The sequence below is a fragment of the Podarcis cretensis genome (assembly GCF_951804945.1).
Source record: "Podarcis cretensis genome assembly, chromosome: 6".
NCBI classification, from domain to species: domain Eukaryota; kingdom Metazoa; phylum Chordata; class Lepidosauria; order Squamata; family Lacertidae; genus Podarcis; species Podarcis cretensis.
The window spans coordinates 75344581-75358233 of NC_137175.1; the positions used below are offsets into that span (position 1 = coordinate 75344581).

Here is a 13653-nt window from a genome sequence, read left to right on the forward strand (position 1 = left end):
GCAGAGTTGTTGTAAATACTACAACTAAATAATGCATTTGAAATGGTTTGAATTTTCTCCATTCCCAACGTACATTGCAGATGAGACTACTTACCATGTCTTTTGATAGTAACTCCAGAATAAGGAAATATATTATTCTTGGACAACTCCAGCAACCAGCGAACTGTTGATTTGCATAAACCAACTATCTCCACAGCAGAACCATCTCTAAAAGGACGAGAGATATAGGTTTCAAGATTTACAAAGCAAGATTATAAATGACACTGCCCAAGGATTCCTTCCATCAGTATGTATTCTGGGTCTAAACCTAGCGTATACAACTCAGATCACTCCAAGAATCACTTTTGTAGGTTTTAATTGAGGCTGCATCCAAGTTTTTGTTACCATTTTAACTTGGCATCTCTTTTCCTTCGTTCTCTACTAACCCCTTCTTTTTCCCCAAGGTATGCACTCTTCCCCACAGAGCTTGCTACTCTTTTTTGAGCCTCTAAGCGTCTGTACCCATGACCTCCCTTTCTTCTGCCTCCCATTTTTGCTTTCTGTCTCCCCCACCTCATTTCCAGCTCACTGAACTGCCCAACAGCAGTACACAAGGCCTTCGCCCTCCCAGCAATTTGTACCAGCGGTTGAGCTGCACAGCGTGGCTAGCTGCAAAGGGCTAGGACAGGGCTTCCCAAACTCGGGTCTCCAGCTGCTTTTGGACTACAACTCCCATCATCCCTAGCTAGCAAGAGCAGTGGTCAGGGATGATGGGAACTGTAGTCCGAAAAACAAACTTGGAGACTCAAGTTTGGGAAACACTGGGCTACAAAAAGCGGGAACCGATTTCAACACACAAATCCAGGAGAAGAAGAGCAGCAATGCCTAATTTGTGACACAGACATTCTCCTAACCCTACTTGCACATTTGAGCTATTCCCACTACGATGGGAAAAGGTTACAAGTAAGTAGAATCCTGTCAGGGTGCTGCACAGCTGGCTTCGCATGCTCAAAGGTCCCGGGTTCAGTCCCTGCATCTTTTGTTAAAATGATCCAAAGACTTTTGCCTGTGACACCAGAGAGCCACTGGCAGTCAGAATACAGAATACAGAATACTAGACTACAGAGGGACTGACCACAATGCCTTATTGTATCAGACTAAGGCAACTTCCGAGGTTCCCTTCACTGTGCAGGCCTGATCTGAAAAGTCATGTTAATATTGTTGCAGCTTAATATTGTTCCAGAAGTTGCTGATGACAAGGTTGGTTCAGACATCAGAAAGCTGATGATCTCCTACACGTGGAGGGAATTGGAAGTGGGTCTTTAGGATCTGACCTACCTGGCATCATGAAGTGTCCACATATTAAAATGGAAAAGCTGGGCAAACCATGCAGCCTTTGAACCATGCAGCTTGCACATATAACTAAATATAATTATTTAACCCACAAGGCAAAATGAATAGCACAGGGGAAAATGTGTTAAGTTGAAGGACATAACTTTGCTACTAATTGATGTTTAGGAAAAGCAACATGGTTCCTTAAACATACTGGGTTGGAATCCAGAAGCAGGACAAATCTTGCACTCAAAGTTCTGCGTGCATAAGCCCTTACAGAAGCTGTGGATGAATGACTAGCTAAATTGTACATAGCGTGACTGAGCAAAACGGGCACTTTAACACATTTTGATTTCAGCTAATAGGGTCTGAAAATACAGTTTTGAAAATCTATACATCATTTCCTCATAACTTTGCAGGTCCAAAGAAATATTGTTTGGCACACTTTTATTGAGGATTCAAAAACAACCACCATGTACTTATGCCATAGCTATTAAGATGTCAATAACGCTGTAAAATCTTTATACTGTACCTCGGAGTGGCTGGAATTCCTTTGTTGCGAGCTCTGTCACTCTCTCCCATCTTATCCATCCATGTGCCACAATTAAAACGGTTGCCTCCATAGACAAAGCCAGTTTCCATGTCCACACCTGCAGTCACATTAAAACCTACCAACCGGGAAAATGAGATGTTTTGCAAAGACCCACAGAGAGAAAGAGATAGCAATCTTACACAGGACCTGAGAAGCACCCCAGCCAAAACTAAAGAAGATTTCTAGTGCAGTACGATTAACGTTTAATGAAATATCTCTTTCCAGAACAAGAGAGACCTTAAAGATACATTTAAACATTTATGCGCCTGTAGTGTGTGTGGACAGATCGTCTTAAGCAAATACAATACACTTTGAAAGTAACATTTAGGGTGGTTTAAAAAGGAAGAATTTAATTTTTACTGGTGCAGAAAATAAATTGATGGATCAGAGTCTACCTTCATCTCTCATATTCCGATCTATCTGCGGACCAGCATTCCTTTCGCGGAACTGTATGCCTTGCATATGTCTCTGCATGGCTTCTTGTATCACTTCATACAGTGGCTGGTCCTGAATTTGGGTTGGTTCAAATATACAAGAAGAAAAAAAATGGGAACAGCACAGACACTTAGGACTCAGGTACATTAGTCAAAAATCAGATAGTGCAACACCATGCAACACCAGATAGTGCTGGAGAGCAAAAATAATGAAAATAAATTTGTGATTTTCCATAGCGTTTTTTCTTTCATTATAACAATTTAATTTCTGTGTGTATAAATCCACCCTTAAAAACAGAATGAAGCCACAGTACTTTATGTTACTTAAGAGATTTATTTGGCATTTTGTCCTCTGAAACAACACAACAGAAGTACCAAAGTTGTGTTACGCAATCACAAAATTATATTTAAAAAAAGGTTTTATGTCTTAACTATGGAGACAGTCACAGTTCAGTTAAAATTAGTTTACGGAAGAGCAACTCTGCTGGATCAGATCAAAGGCTCATTTTAGTCCAGCATCTTGTTCTCAGCGTGGCCAACCAGATGACTATGGAGAACCAGATGTTTATGTAGAGGCTACAAGAAACAGCCCCCTCCCGCACTTGTGATTTCCAGCAACTGGTACCCAGAGACATCCTGCCTCCAACAGTAAGGCAGAACAGTCCTTGGCAGATCAGTTTAAGGCCATAGTGTGCCACGAGTGAGGAAGAGGTACATGACGGGAAGATTTGTCCCCAGAGCTAGCATGCCCGTGACACATGCAAGCAAGCAAGCAAGCAAGCAAGCGAGTCAAGCCACAACTTGAAGAGAAGGGCAAATTATAGATTACCTTTTGACCCGGTGGCAGAGGAGGGGAGTCATCTGTAGGATACATTCTGGATACAGGACACTTGAGAATGTCAGTGCCATTTGGAACGACCTTACAGTAGTCTTGTATGCACTGTAGCCACCACCAGACAGCGTCACGGCAATTGAATCTAGCATGAGTGCCCTGGCCAAGCAAGTTGGGAATGAGTCCATGTCTCAGCGTACCAGCAAACGCTAAAATTATGTTCCTGAAATTGGGGGAGGGAGGAAAAAGGAAATGACACGTTTCCAAATTCACGTTTACATAAAACCTAGAGGTTCCAAAAAACTAAATAGTGCAATCAGTGACTAGAATAATGAAGATAATTGGAACACAAGGGACACAAAATTACTTTTGAGAGCTGTAAGCTCTTTAGAACAATATAGATCCCATTATTTAACAGTCCTTGAATACTGATACATACACAATGTTCTCCTGTTCTTTAATCTTAAACTATGTGTGTTTATATTTTCTTCAGTTAGGAAAATGTTAAGAACCACAGCACCAGAACATAATTGATTCCTGAGAGTGAATAAAAAAAATATAAAAAAAGAGTTCTTGGCTAGAGTAACCTTATACCAACAGCTACGTCAGCTAGACACTACTGACATGTGAACCTGATCTCACCTCGCTTCCAAGTAACGTCCAGTAACTAATAGCAGACCTCGCAATGCAATGAATGTATCTCTTCCCCAGCAGCGGAAAATGCCAGATGAAAAATGAGGTAAGCCTAAAAGAGTAAATATATATATATATATGTTTAAGAACTTAATGGTACTCCAAACATGTCCTCATTTTTGTTTATAGCTGATCCCTCCCCAGCTCCCCACCTGTAACTTACATAAATCTGTATTATAACGCACTCACCTTGACTAAATCACTGTTGTTCCACCATTAATCAATCAACAAAAATAAAAGCAAGCAATATCCCCTGTTGCTCCTAGGTTGGCAGTGTTTCTCAACCTTAGGTCCCCGGCTGTTGTTGCACCACAACTCCCATCATCCCTAGCTAGCAGGACCAGTGGTCAGGGATGATGGGAGCTGTAGTCCAACAACAGCCGGGGACCCAAGCTCGAGAAATACTGTGTTAGTGTGTCAACTGAAATGGACTTTATGACTACTTAACACTTGTCTTGGCTAGTTAACAGTGCTTGTCTACTTGTTCAGGGCCTCCAGGTGCTACCTACTTCTTCTGTGTGGGAGACAGGTAAAGTACAGGCACACACTGGGGAATGAACCCAGCATTTGTTACTAGGTTCACACAACCTTTCCCATCGATACAGTTTTTAGCAAGGCTGCTCGTATTTGCTCCGCAAAGTCTCTTGGGCTTCCTAATCTTCTGCAGAGCACCAGCACACCCAATTCAGTGACCTGGAACGGATTCAAAACATTCAAATTCAAAATGTTCTTTCCTTCTTTACTTACCAGCTGCTAAAGTAACACAGCTCTGTTCTCTCTCCTTCGTAATGTCGTTCAGCCTATAAGGAACATCCTGAATGGCAGGAGACAGAGGGGGCAAGGATGGATACTTCCCTATTCCACACATCTGGACTGAACCCAAGGAAAGATGTTTAACAAATGTCGATCCATTCTGAACAAAGCTGTAATTAAAGGAACACTATTTATTTCTTTTATTATTATTTTTATTCATATTTTATACATTTATTTATGTTTTATACATTCTTTTTTTTGACAAAGTAATAACCATAAATAAATAAGAACAAAAATGTGCACCCTGCCACTGAGACCATTCCATTATAACTATCCAACCTCCCAAAATTTCAATACCTCTTGCAATGGACTGACCCCTTTCCATTTTAACAGCACAAATTCTACAAACACCCTCCATATCTCCTCAAAATCAATTCTCTTGCATATTCCCCATCTTACCTTAAAGGCACATGTTAATTTATCATTAATAGCTATATCCCACATCAATTTATACCATTCTTCCATTTTATATTCTGCTTGCCCCTTCCACTTCCTAGCTATAATAATTCGCGCAGCAATAAATTTGCGAGCAAGTCTTTCATAGCCTGTGAACCTTTTATTCCATCGTAAATTGATAATAATGCTACCTCTGGACTTTTGGTCAGCTTTAACCCAGTGATTTCCATTAAATACTATTTATTTCTCAAGCCTACAAACATTTCCCCTTTTCAGTCTTCCAGTATCAATGCAACCAGCAGTGCTGATTTCAAACGCATGCGTTGTTGAGAGCTATGGAACGTTCCGGATCCTCTGTGGCTTTAAGATATTTGAAAAATCTGGAGTATGAGTTAAGGTATATGGACAATACCACAGAACTCATACAAATGGTTCTCTTGTACCCTACTTCATTTTTATTTTGTCAAAACTGACATGATTCAAAAATAGCTAACCCCATTTCAGTTGCATTTCATGAAATGAGCATAAATGTCCTTATTCAAGACAGAACTGCTTGGATCTGCACCAGAATGGTGAACTGGGGTTTTCTTTTTTTGATCTAGCAAATATCTACCAACCACCCAAATCTGCCAGTGATTTTATGATCTTCTACCGGGCATGATCCCTGGGACGCAGAAGGCTTCACCATGCCCAGTCCTCGTGTACCGATGTGCACAATTAAATACCATATGTGACATGCTACACTATCCAAGCAGGGATGCGAAAACTGTGGCTTTCTAGAAGTTGAAGGACTACAACTCCCAGTGTCCCTGATCATTGGCTATCCTGGCTGGTGTTGCTATGAATCGGATTCCAAGAATGACTGGGGCCACACATTTCAAGCCCTTGGCTGAGTCACTGAGCGATAAGCAATGAGACATTATGTGAGGGACAGAAGCACGTGAAACAGACTACAGTGGTACCTTGGGTTATGAACGCTTCAACTTACGTTTAGGTTACGAACGATTGTAACCCAGAAGTAAGTTGTCCAAGCTCTCGGAGGCCTTGCCGCTGCCTGGAGGCAAACCCGGACATCGGTGGGGCCTGCGGAGCTCTTGGAGGCCTCCGCGAATGCCAGGAGCCTAGCCCTGACATCCGCAGTGCCTGCAGGGCTCCGCAAATGCCAGGAGCCAAGCCCCGACATCCACTGTGGCTGCAGAGGCTCTGTGACTGGGCTCCAGCCGCAGGAGTTCTCTGAGGCCTCCACGAATGCCGGGAGCCAAGCCGATTGTGATTGTGGAAGAGGACCCTGAGCCCCCTCCAAACAGTGAGTTTGGAAATAAATTTTATTTTTTTCCATCTAAAATACTGTCTTATTTATTTTATAGTACAGTGCACTGATTATTGCCTTCATTTTATGGATTAATGCTCTCGTGAAACAGTAAAATTTGTGTTAAATTGCTGTTTTTTGGGGGGGTTTCCATCATCTGGAATGGATCAATCCACTTTCCATTACTTTCAATGGGAAAGTCCACTTCAGGTTAAGAACGCTTCAGGTTAAGTACAGACTTCTGGAACCAATTAAGTACTTAACCTGAGGTACCACTGTATTAGCCGTTTTCCTTTTACCGATATGGAAAGTGGCAGAGGAAACTTTTTCTGACTTTGGTCAGGATTGCTATGGCTTGGTCATAGCACACTTCCTTCACTTCTTTAGGAGAATGGATGAAATGTTCAGAAATGTATACAATTGTGTTTCTGTGAAACCACATTTTTTTGGGGTATGGACAAACATACCTAGACATCTGTTTCCAAACCAAGTCAAGCAGCGATGTGTATGCACCAACTAATATGGCATCGAAGTAGCATGGAATGAGATAACGAGGAACCCTCTTCAGGTAGAGAAACATTGCTTTCAGCCACTTGCCAACCTATTGTTATTTCAAGGGAAACAAAGTGTTGCATTGAATAAAAACCAATTATCGAAAATGACCATGTAACGTATAAATGCCTTTCTGAAAGGGAAATGTTCTCTCTTTGCATTGCTTGACTTACTTCCGCGCAGGCGCCAGAACGGGCAATTAGCCGATCGCTCACGTAATCAATCATCCAGTCCCCAGCTCTCAAGTTACCACAGAAAGGATGGCCCAAATCATTCTTTGGTCGTATGTCTCCCATCACCGACATTATTCCTGAAAGACCATAGAAACATGGTTCTGTATTACAGGTCAAGAAACTATCACGAAAAGGAGGTTGAGTGTCTAAAAAGAAGGCAACGGCTGCAAAATAATATTCTGAAAATGCCAGACACCCAAATCAAGGTGAGTTTAATTCTGCAGGCAAACTAGAGTGCAGACTGATTACTTTTTAAAAACCCACTGTCCTTTGTCCTTGGTGCTCATGCTATTTCCAGTCTTGCGCCATGTGAGATGCTGCCCAACTGCTCACCCTAGGTGAGTAAGTTTAACAAAACCATAAAGTGGGTCACTAACTTGCATATTCTTTAGTAAGGTCCTATCTTGAGGCTCAGCTTTGAAAGCATTCTATGATATGAGTCTGCTTTCATGCATAATAAGCAGAAGCCAAACCATGGTTTGGCATTAAAGATGCAAGGTTGCAAACCCCAGCTTGTAAGGAGCTACTAAACAAGGACAACAAATTATCATTTGAAATTGAGTTTGCAAACCACAGTTTGTGCTACTTGTGGCCTGCTTTATGTTTGGATTCATGAAGTGCAATTAGGGCCATTGCTTCACCTCAAGTGGCTGCAGCATCGTAGAGAAGCAAGCGATTGTACGAAGTTAAGTACTGAACGGACAGAAAATAAAAGTGGACAAGTTGCTCAGAAGTACGGTCTGCTTGCTATATGCCTAGAAACTCAAGTCATTGTGTGTGTGGGGCTTAACCAAGGTTAGCATAAACTAGGGTTTGGAGGGAAGTCGAAATTGAGCCTATTGAACTTACTGTCAACATTTCCCTGACCTTCTCTTTGTACTGCTTGCTAAAAGATATTTGTATTTCCCTGCCTTTTGAAACTTAGAATCTGGTGCCAATGCTCAGAATGCAGAATATGAAGAGAACCAATGTCTGGCATGGCAAGCTAAACACGGTTTACGAGCTACTAGCTACCAGGTCTTGAGGAACATCCTATTTTGCCGTCTGCTTGGAATTGCTAAAAACAAACCAACTGAGATGAGGATGCTTTTCAAGTGCCCTCAGTCCGAAGTACAGTGGTGCCTCGGGTTACATACGCTTCAGGTTACAGACTCCGCTAACCCAGAAATAGTACCTCGGTTTAAGAACTTTGCTTCAGGATGAGAACAGAAATCGTGCTTCAGCGGCGCAGCAGCAGCGGGAGGCCCCATTAGCTAAAGTATTGCTTCAGGTTAAGAACAGTTTCAGGTTAAGAACGGACCTCCGGAACGAATTAAGTACTTAACCCGAGGTACCACTGTACATGGCTGGCCTGCATTTCACTTTCAGAGAGAAGGCATACTGGTGGTTAAAGTTTGACTAATGTAGATAACAATACATTTGTCTCCAACCAATTTTTACCTTGAAGACCTGCATATTTAAGGGGTGTCCAGTCCGGTATGTTGTAACACCCTCCACCGTCCTCTTGCTCCTCAGCATCACACCGATATAATACATGATTTAGGTCTGCCAAGGTTAATTTCGATGCAATACTGTGAGAGAGACAGAGATACACTGACCGGGTTAAAAAACAAACAAAAAAAACTTTTGTTAACATTTATTTCTGGTTTAGAATAATTTAAATCAAATATATATATATATGAAAGGCCTTAAGTGCAAGGCTGCAAAATCTCAGTGGGACCTACTTTTGCGCAGACATGCCTAGGATTGCATCTTAAGTCGCTTCTCTGTTTCGAAAGTAGCAAACCACTCACAACAAAAATAGACAACTTGCACACTACCCAAGAGGCTATTGGGGTATTAAATCTTCAGGACTAATTTGGCTACAGCTTGCTTTTGGAGGCGGCGGCTGCGGAAGTGAATCTCTTACGTCGCCTCTGCATTGTTCCCCATAGGTTTCAACTGAATGGCGAACTTACGTTGAGAATGGCGTCTTGAGTATCGGCTCTGAACAATCATCGGGAAGACTTCCAGATTTAAAGTGAGGGCTGAACTGAATCAGGTGGTTACGAAGGACTCCAACAGCCTCTTGTGCTTTTGGGTCAAGGCTTACCCTGCAAAGATTGGCCAAAACAAAATGTCAATGGGGGGGGGGGGGGAGAAGAGGCAGAGGGTGAAATCCTAACCTGGCTGCTTGCTGCCTGCTGGGGCTTAATGAAGTTTCAAAGTCACCATCCCACCTGCAGCCTTGCCGAGCAAGCTGGCCAAGGGAGGTGGATGGGAAGGCAGGCTAATGTAGATCTAGCAGAATGATTGGGGCTGAATTGGACACAATTAAGACATTTTTCCGTGTATAAGATGCCCCCATGTATAAGACAACCCCTATTTTTTTAAAACCCCAAATTAAGAAATTACAGTATTTTTCGCTCTATAAGACGCACCAGACCACAAGACGCACCTAGTTTTTGGAGGAGGAAAAAAAGAAAAATATATATTCTGAATCTCAGAAGCCAGAACAACAAGAGGGATCGCTGCACAGCAAAAGCAGCAGTCCCTCTTGCTGTTCTGGCTTCTGGGATAGCTTCACAGCCTGCACTCGCTCCATAAGACGCACACACATTTCCCCTTACTTTTTAAGAGGTAAAAAGTGAGTCTTATAGAGCAAAAAATACGGTAAGTTGTTTAGCTGTTTTGGGGGGTGGGAGAGGTCACTTCTGCCAATCGCTCACCTGCCTGCCCGACACTGCCTATCGCTTGCCACAGCCACTGCCAATCGCACACCTTGCCGCAGCCGCCAACTGTATGCCTGCTCGCTGCCACCAACAGCCCACCCACCCACATGCCACAGCCACCAATCACCTGCCAAATCCCTGCTTGCTGCTGCCATTAATCGCACGTCCCCCCCTCTGCAATCACTATCCAGACCGACACCCAATTTTTGCCTAATTTTTTAAAGCAAAAAGCATCGTCTTATACACGGAAAAATATGGTACTTAAAATGATGCCCAGTGGAGCCAGTTTAGCCCCTTCCCCTCTGCCAGAATATGCAGTTTGGAGGCTGGCTGTCCCATTTTGGAAGGCAGAGAGGGGAGCTCTGTGCTGGTAGGGCTACGTGGACGGACATCTCTGTTCAACCCAAACCACCCGCAGCCCAGCACCAAGTGGCTTTAGATTGCTCTGCTAATCATCACTCTGTCCGCCATTTTCCACACCAACCAAAGTAATGACGTTTTACCTAAATATGATCACGCTTCCCGGTGTCAGCTTTTCGAATTCTATCTCTTGGACGACTTCATTAGGGCCTTTCGTAGCGATTGAAGCTTGCTTTATTATTTTACTTTCCTTGAGCTGCCGAGAGAAGGAAATCAGATGAATTCAGTAAGTCACTTTAATCTCAGGAGTCAAATTTTTAGGCTAATCAAACGAGAGGAAGAGACACAGCTTTTACCTGGATGTGTTCCCGGAGTTCAACTGTATAATCAGGCAATCCATTGATTGAGTGATCGTCTTTTTTATAAGGGGCAGCGCTTCTCTCGACGGTCCTCGCCTCGAGAACCACCTCTTCAATTTTGCCTGTGGAAGAGGGGGGAAAACCCCCCAGACAACTCTCAATACCACAGCTAGCATTTTTATTTTTGTGTAAGTAGGAACATAGGAAGCTACCTTATACAGAGTCAGACCACTGCGTCCATTTAGCTCAGGGTTTCCCCAACTTGGGTCTCCAACTGTTTTTGGACTACAACTTCCATCATCCGTAGCTAAGCAGGACCAGTGGTCAGGGATGCTGATAACTGAGATCACGTCGCCCAGTTATCAGCATTGGGGGTGCTCATGCTTTAGTCCTGTCCCTAAGTCAGCACTTTTGGGCTTCTGTTGAAATCCTACACCGACTTACCTGGGGAAAAGGCCCATTCAGTTCAATAGTGCATAGCTCTGAGTAGGCATACCTGGAATTGTGTAGTCATGGTGTGGGATGGTACCCAACATACAAGACAACAATAATAGATGTATTAATTTATTGCTTATTCACTGCCCCTCTGACTGGGCTGCCCCAGACAAAGTGAAAAGATGCACAGAAGGGTGAAACACACTTCCAGCACTAATCTTTGTCTCTGACGTTGTTTAATTCAGCTGGAGGGGTTGCATGATGTCGTGTTTAGACGTTAAGACTGGGAAAACCTGGACTCCTTGCTCAACCACAAAACTCTCGGGACAGTTGCTATCTCTCAGGTTGTTGCAAAGATGAAATGGGTAATGGGACACTTTGCATTCAAATCCTGATGCAGATGGGTAGGTAAAAGGTAAAAGATAAAAGGTAAAAGGTAAAGGACCCCTGGATGGTTAAGCCCAGTCACAAGTGACTATGGGGTTGTGGCACTCATCTCGCTTTCAGGCTGAGGAAGCCTGTGTTTGTCCACAGACAATGGTTCTGGGTCATGTGGCCAGCATGACTAAACTTCTTCTGGTGCAATGGAACACCGTGATGGAAACCAGAGCGTATGGAAACACCATTTACCTTCCCACTGCAGTGGTACCTATTTATCTACTTGCACTGGAATGCTTTCAAACTGCTAGGTTGGCAGGAGCCGGGACAGAGCAACGGGAGCTCACCCCGTCGTGGGGATTCGAACCACCAACCTTCTGATCTGCAAACCCACGAGGCTAAGTGGTTTAGACGACAGTGCCACCCACGCAGAGGGGTAACCTTACCTGGAATACACATCTGGGGAACTTCTTGGCTGTAGAAGGACGTTTTGGGATCTCTGAAAGCTGTTCGGGAAACAGCGACAACAGACTGATGCGTGTTAGGACAATGCCTCGTCACAGCCACAATATCCTCATCAACTTGATCCACATATACCTGAAAAGGGCATTTTTTAAGGGGTGGGTGGGAAAAGTGGATAGAGATTCTTATTATTCAGATTATACTATAATTTAGATTTAATAATCACCATGTCAAATTCTTGGCCAGGGCATGTCAAGGCAGGCTTCAGGGTTTTTGGAGGCCCTGGATAAGTGGCGGGAGTAGAAGGGGGAGTACTCTAAAGTACAAAGTAGAGTACAAACAGGGGGAGTAAAAGGTAAAGGAAAAGGACCCCTGGATGGTTAAGTCCAGTCAAAGGCCATTGTGGGGTTGCAGCGCTTATCTTGCTTTTCAGGCCAAGGGAGCCGGCGTTTGTCCACAGACAGCTTTCCAGGTCATGTGGCCAGCATGACTAAACTGCTTCTGGCACAATGGAACACCGTGATGGAAACCAGAGCACACGGAAACACCGTTTACCTTCCAGCCACAGCAGTACCTATTTATTGACTTGAACTGGCGTGCTTTCGAACTGCTAGGTTGGCAGGAGCTGGGACAGAGCACCGGGCGCTCACCCTGTCGCAGGGATTCGAACCGCCGACCTTCTGATTGGCAAGCCCAAGAGCCTCAGGGGTTTAGACCACAACGCCACCCGCATCAAAAGAGAAGATAAAGAGGGAGTATTCCAAAGTCGCTTGCTCAGATGTCTCATGCAAGCAGGCCAAGAACCAGAAGAGGGCTGAAGATTTGTGTGTGTGCACATGCATACAAGTTATATATAAATACAGTGGCACCTCGGTTTACGAACTTAATCCATTCTGGAAGTTCATTCTTAAACTGAAACCCTTCTTACACCGATGTGAGCTTTCCTTAATCAGGCCTCCTGCCGCTGGTGCCCTTCCACTGTTCAGATTCCGTTCTTAGACTGAGGTGAAATTTGCAAACTGGGACACTACTTCTGGTTTTGCGCAGTTCGTAAACCAAATAGTTTGTAAACAGGGCTGTTCTTAAACCGAGGTACCACTGTATGGCATCTGTTTCCTTTAACCAGAATCTGTACCGATTCTGATTAAGAAAAGGGAGCAGAAGAAGACATTGTGGTGCCTTTGCTTGAAGCTTTCAAGCAGCTTGTCGATACTTCTTTATTCTCCTAAGCCCTGCCTCATTCTCTTGTTCCCTTCAGCACCCCTGACAATGCTTCATTTTGATGCCCTGTGGATCTGGCTCAGCATTTACCTGGTTAAAATCTCTGGCTCCTAGCTCTTGGTGTAATCTGTTGATAGCCAGCCTTCCTGCTATAATTCCAGTTTTGAAATTTACTTCACCAGGTGTGGAAAGTGTCGCTGCTGGATTCCACTTCGGATAAAACCGCTCTTCTGTGACTACAGAAATCTGTGAATAAAAGTGTTTAAAAAATAGCATTTGCAGTGTTTTTCTCTCCCTATGCACACATGGTTCATTTAGTAGGAATTGAAACTTTTGACTTCTTCTTCGAGGGTGTAAAGCACAGTGTTCCAAATACTGTAGCCACACTTTATTTAAAACATCTGCTATACCTCCTTCGCTTAAATATTTCAAGGTGGTTTACAAAAACTAACAAATACACTCAGAAGAACCAGAACACATGAGTAGCAATTATAATGTGGAGAATTTAAAATATCAATGAGAGTAAAAATTGTAAAACAAGCAGTCAGTGAAATTTTAAGGA

The 13653-nt window shown here is 43.4% G+C and overlaps 1 protein-coding gene across 4 annotated transcripts in view; it reads right to left on the reverse strand.

Moving 5' to 3' along the window:
- AGL (amylo-alpha-1,6-glucosidase and 4-alpha-glucanotransferase) overlaps positions 1–13653 on the reverse strand; it is a 52590-nt gene that overhangs the window by 10838 nt on the left and 28099 nt on the right. For all 4 annotated transcript variants that reach the window (XM_079981039.1, XM_079981036.1, XM_079981038.1 and 1 more), the window contains exons 16-29: positions 13182–13337; positions 11855–12005; positions 10593–10717; positions 10380–10492; positions 9124–9258; positions 8606–8736; positions 7106–7242; positions 6848–6981; positions 4610–4785; positions 3812–3914; positions 3167–3392; positions 2299–2410; positions 1844–1979; positions 95–207 (exon numbers count right to left, since the gene is read on the reverse strand). In XM_079981039.1, the coding sequence (XP_079837165.1) occupies positions 95–207; positions 1844–1979; positions 2299–2410; positions 3167–3392; positions 3812–3914; positions 4610–4785; positions 6848–6981; positions 7106–7242; positions 8606–8736; positions 9124–9258; positions 10380–10492; positions 10593–10717; positions 11855–12005; positions 13182–13337 (1948 nt within the window). The remainder of the gene's footprint in view (positions 1–94; positions 208–1843; positions 1980–2298; positions 2411–3166; positions 3393–3811; positions 3915–4609; positions 4786–6847; positions 6982–7105; positions 7243–8605; positions 8737–9123; positions 9259–10379; positions 10493–10592; positions 10718–11854; positions 12006–13181; positions 13338–13653) is intronic.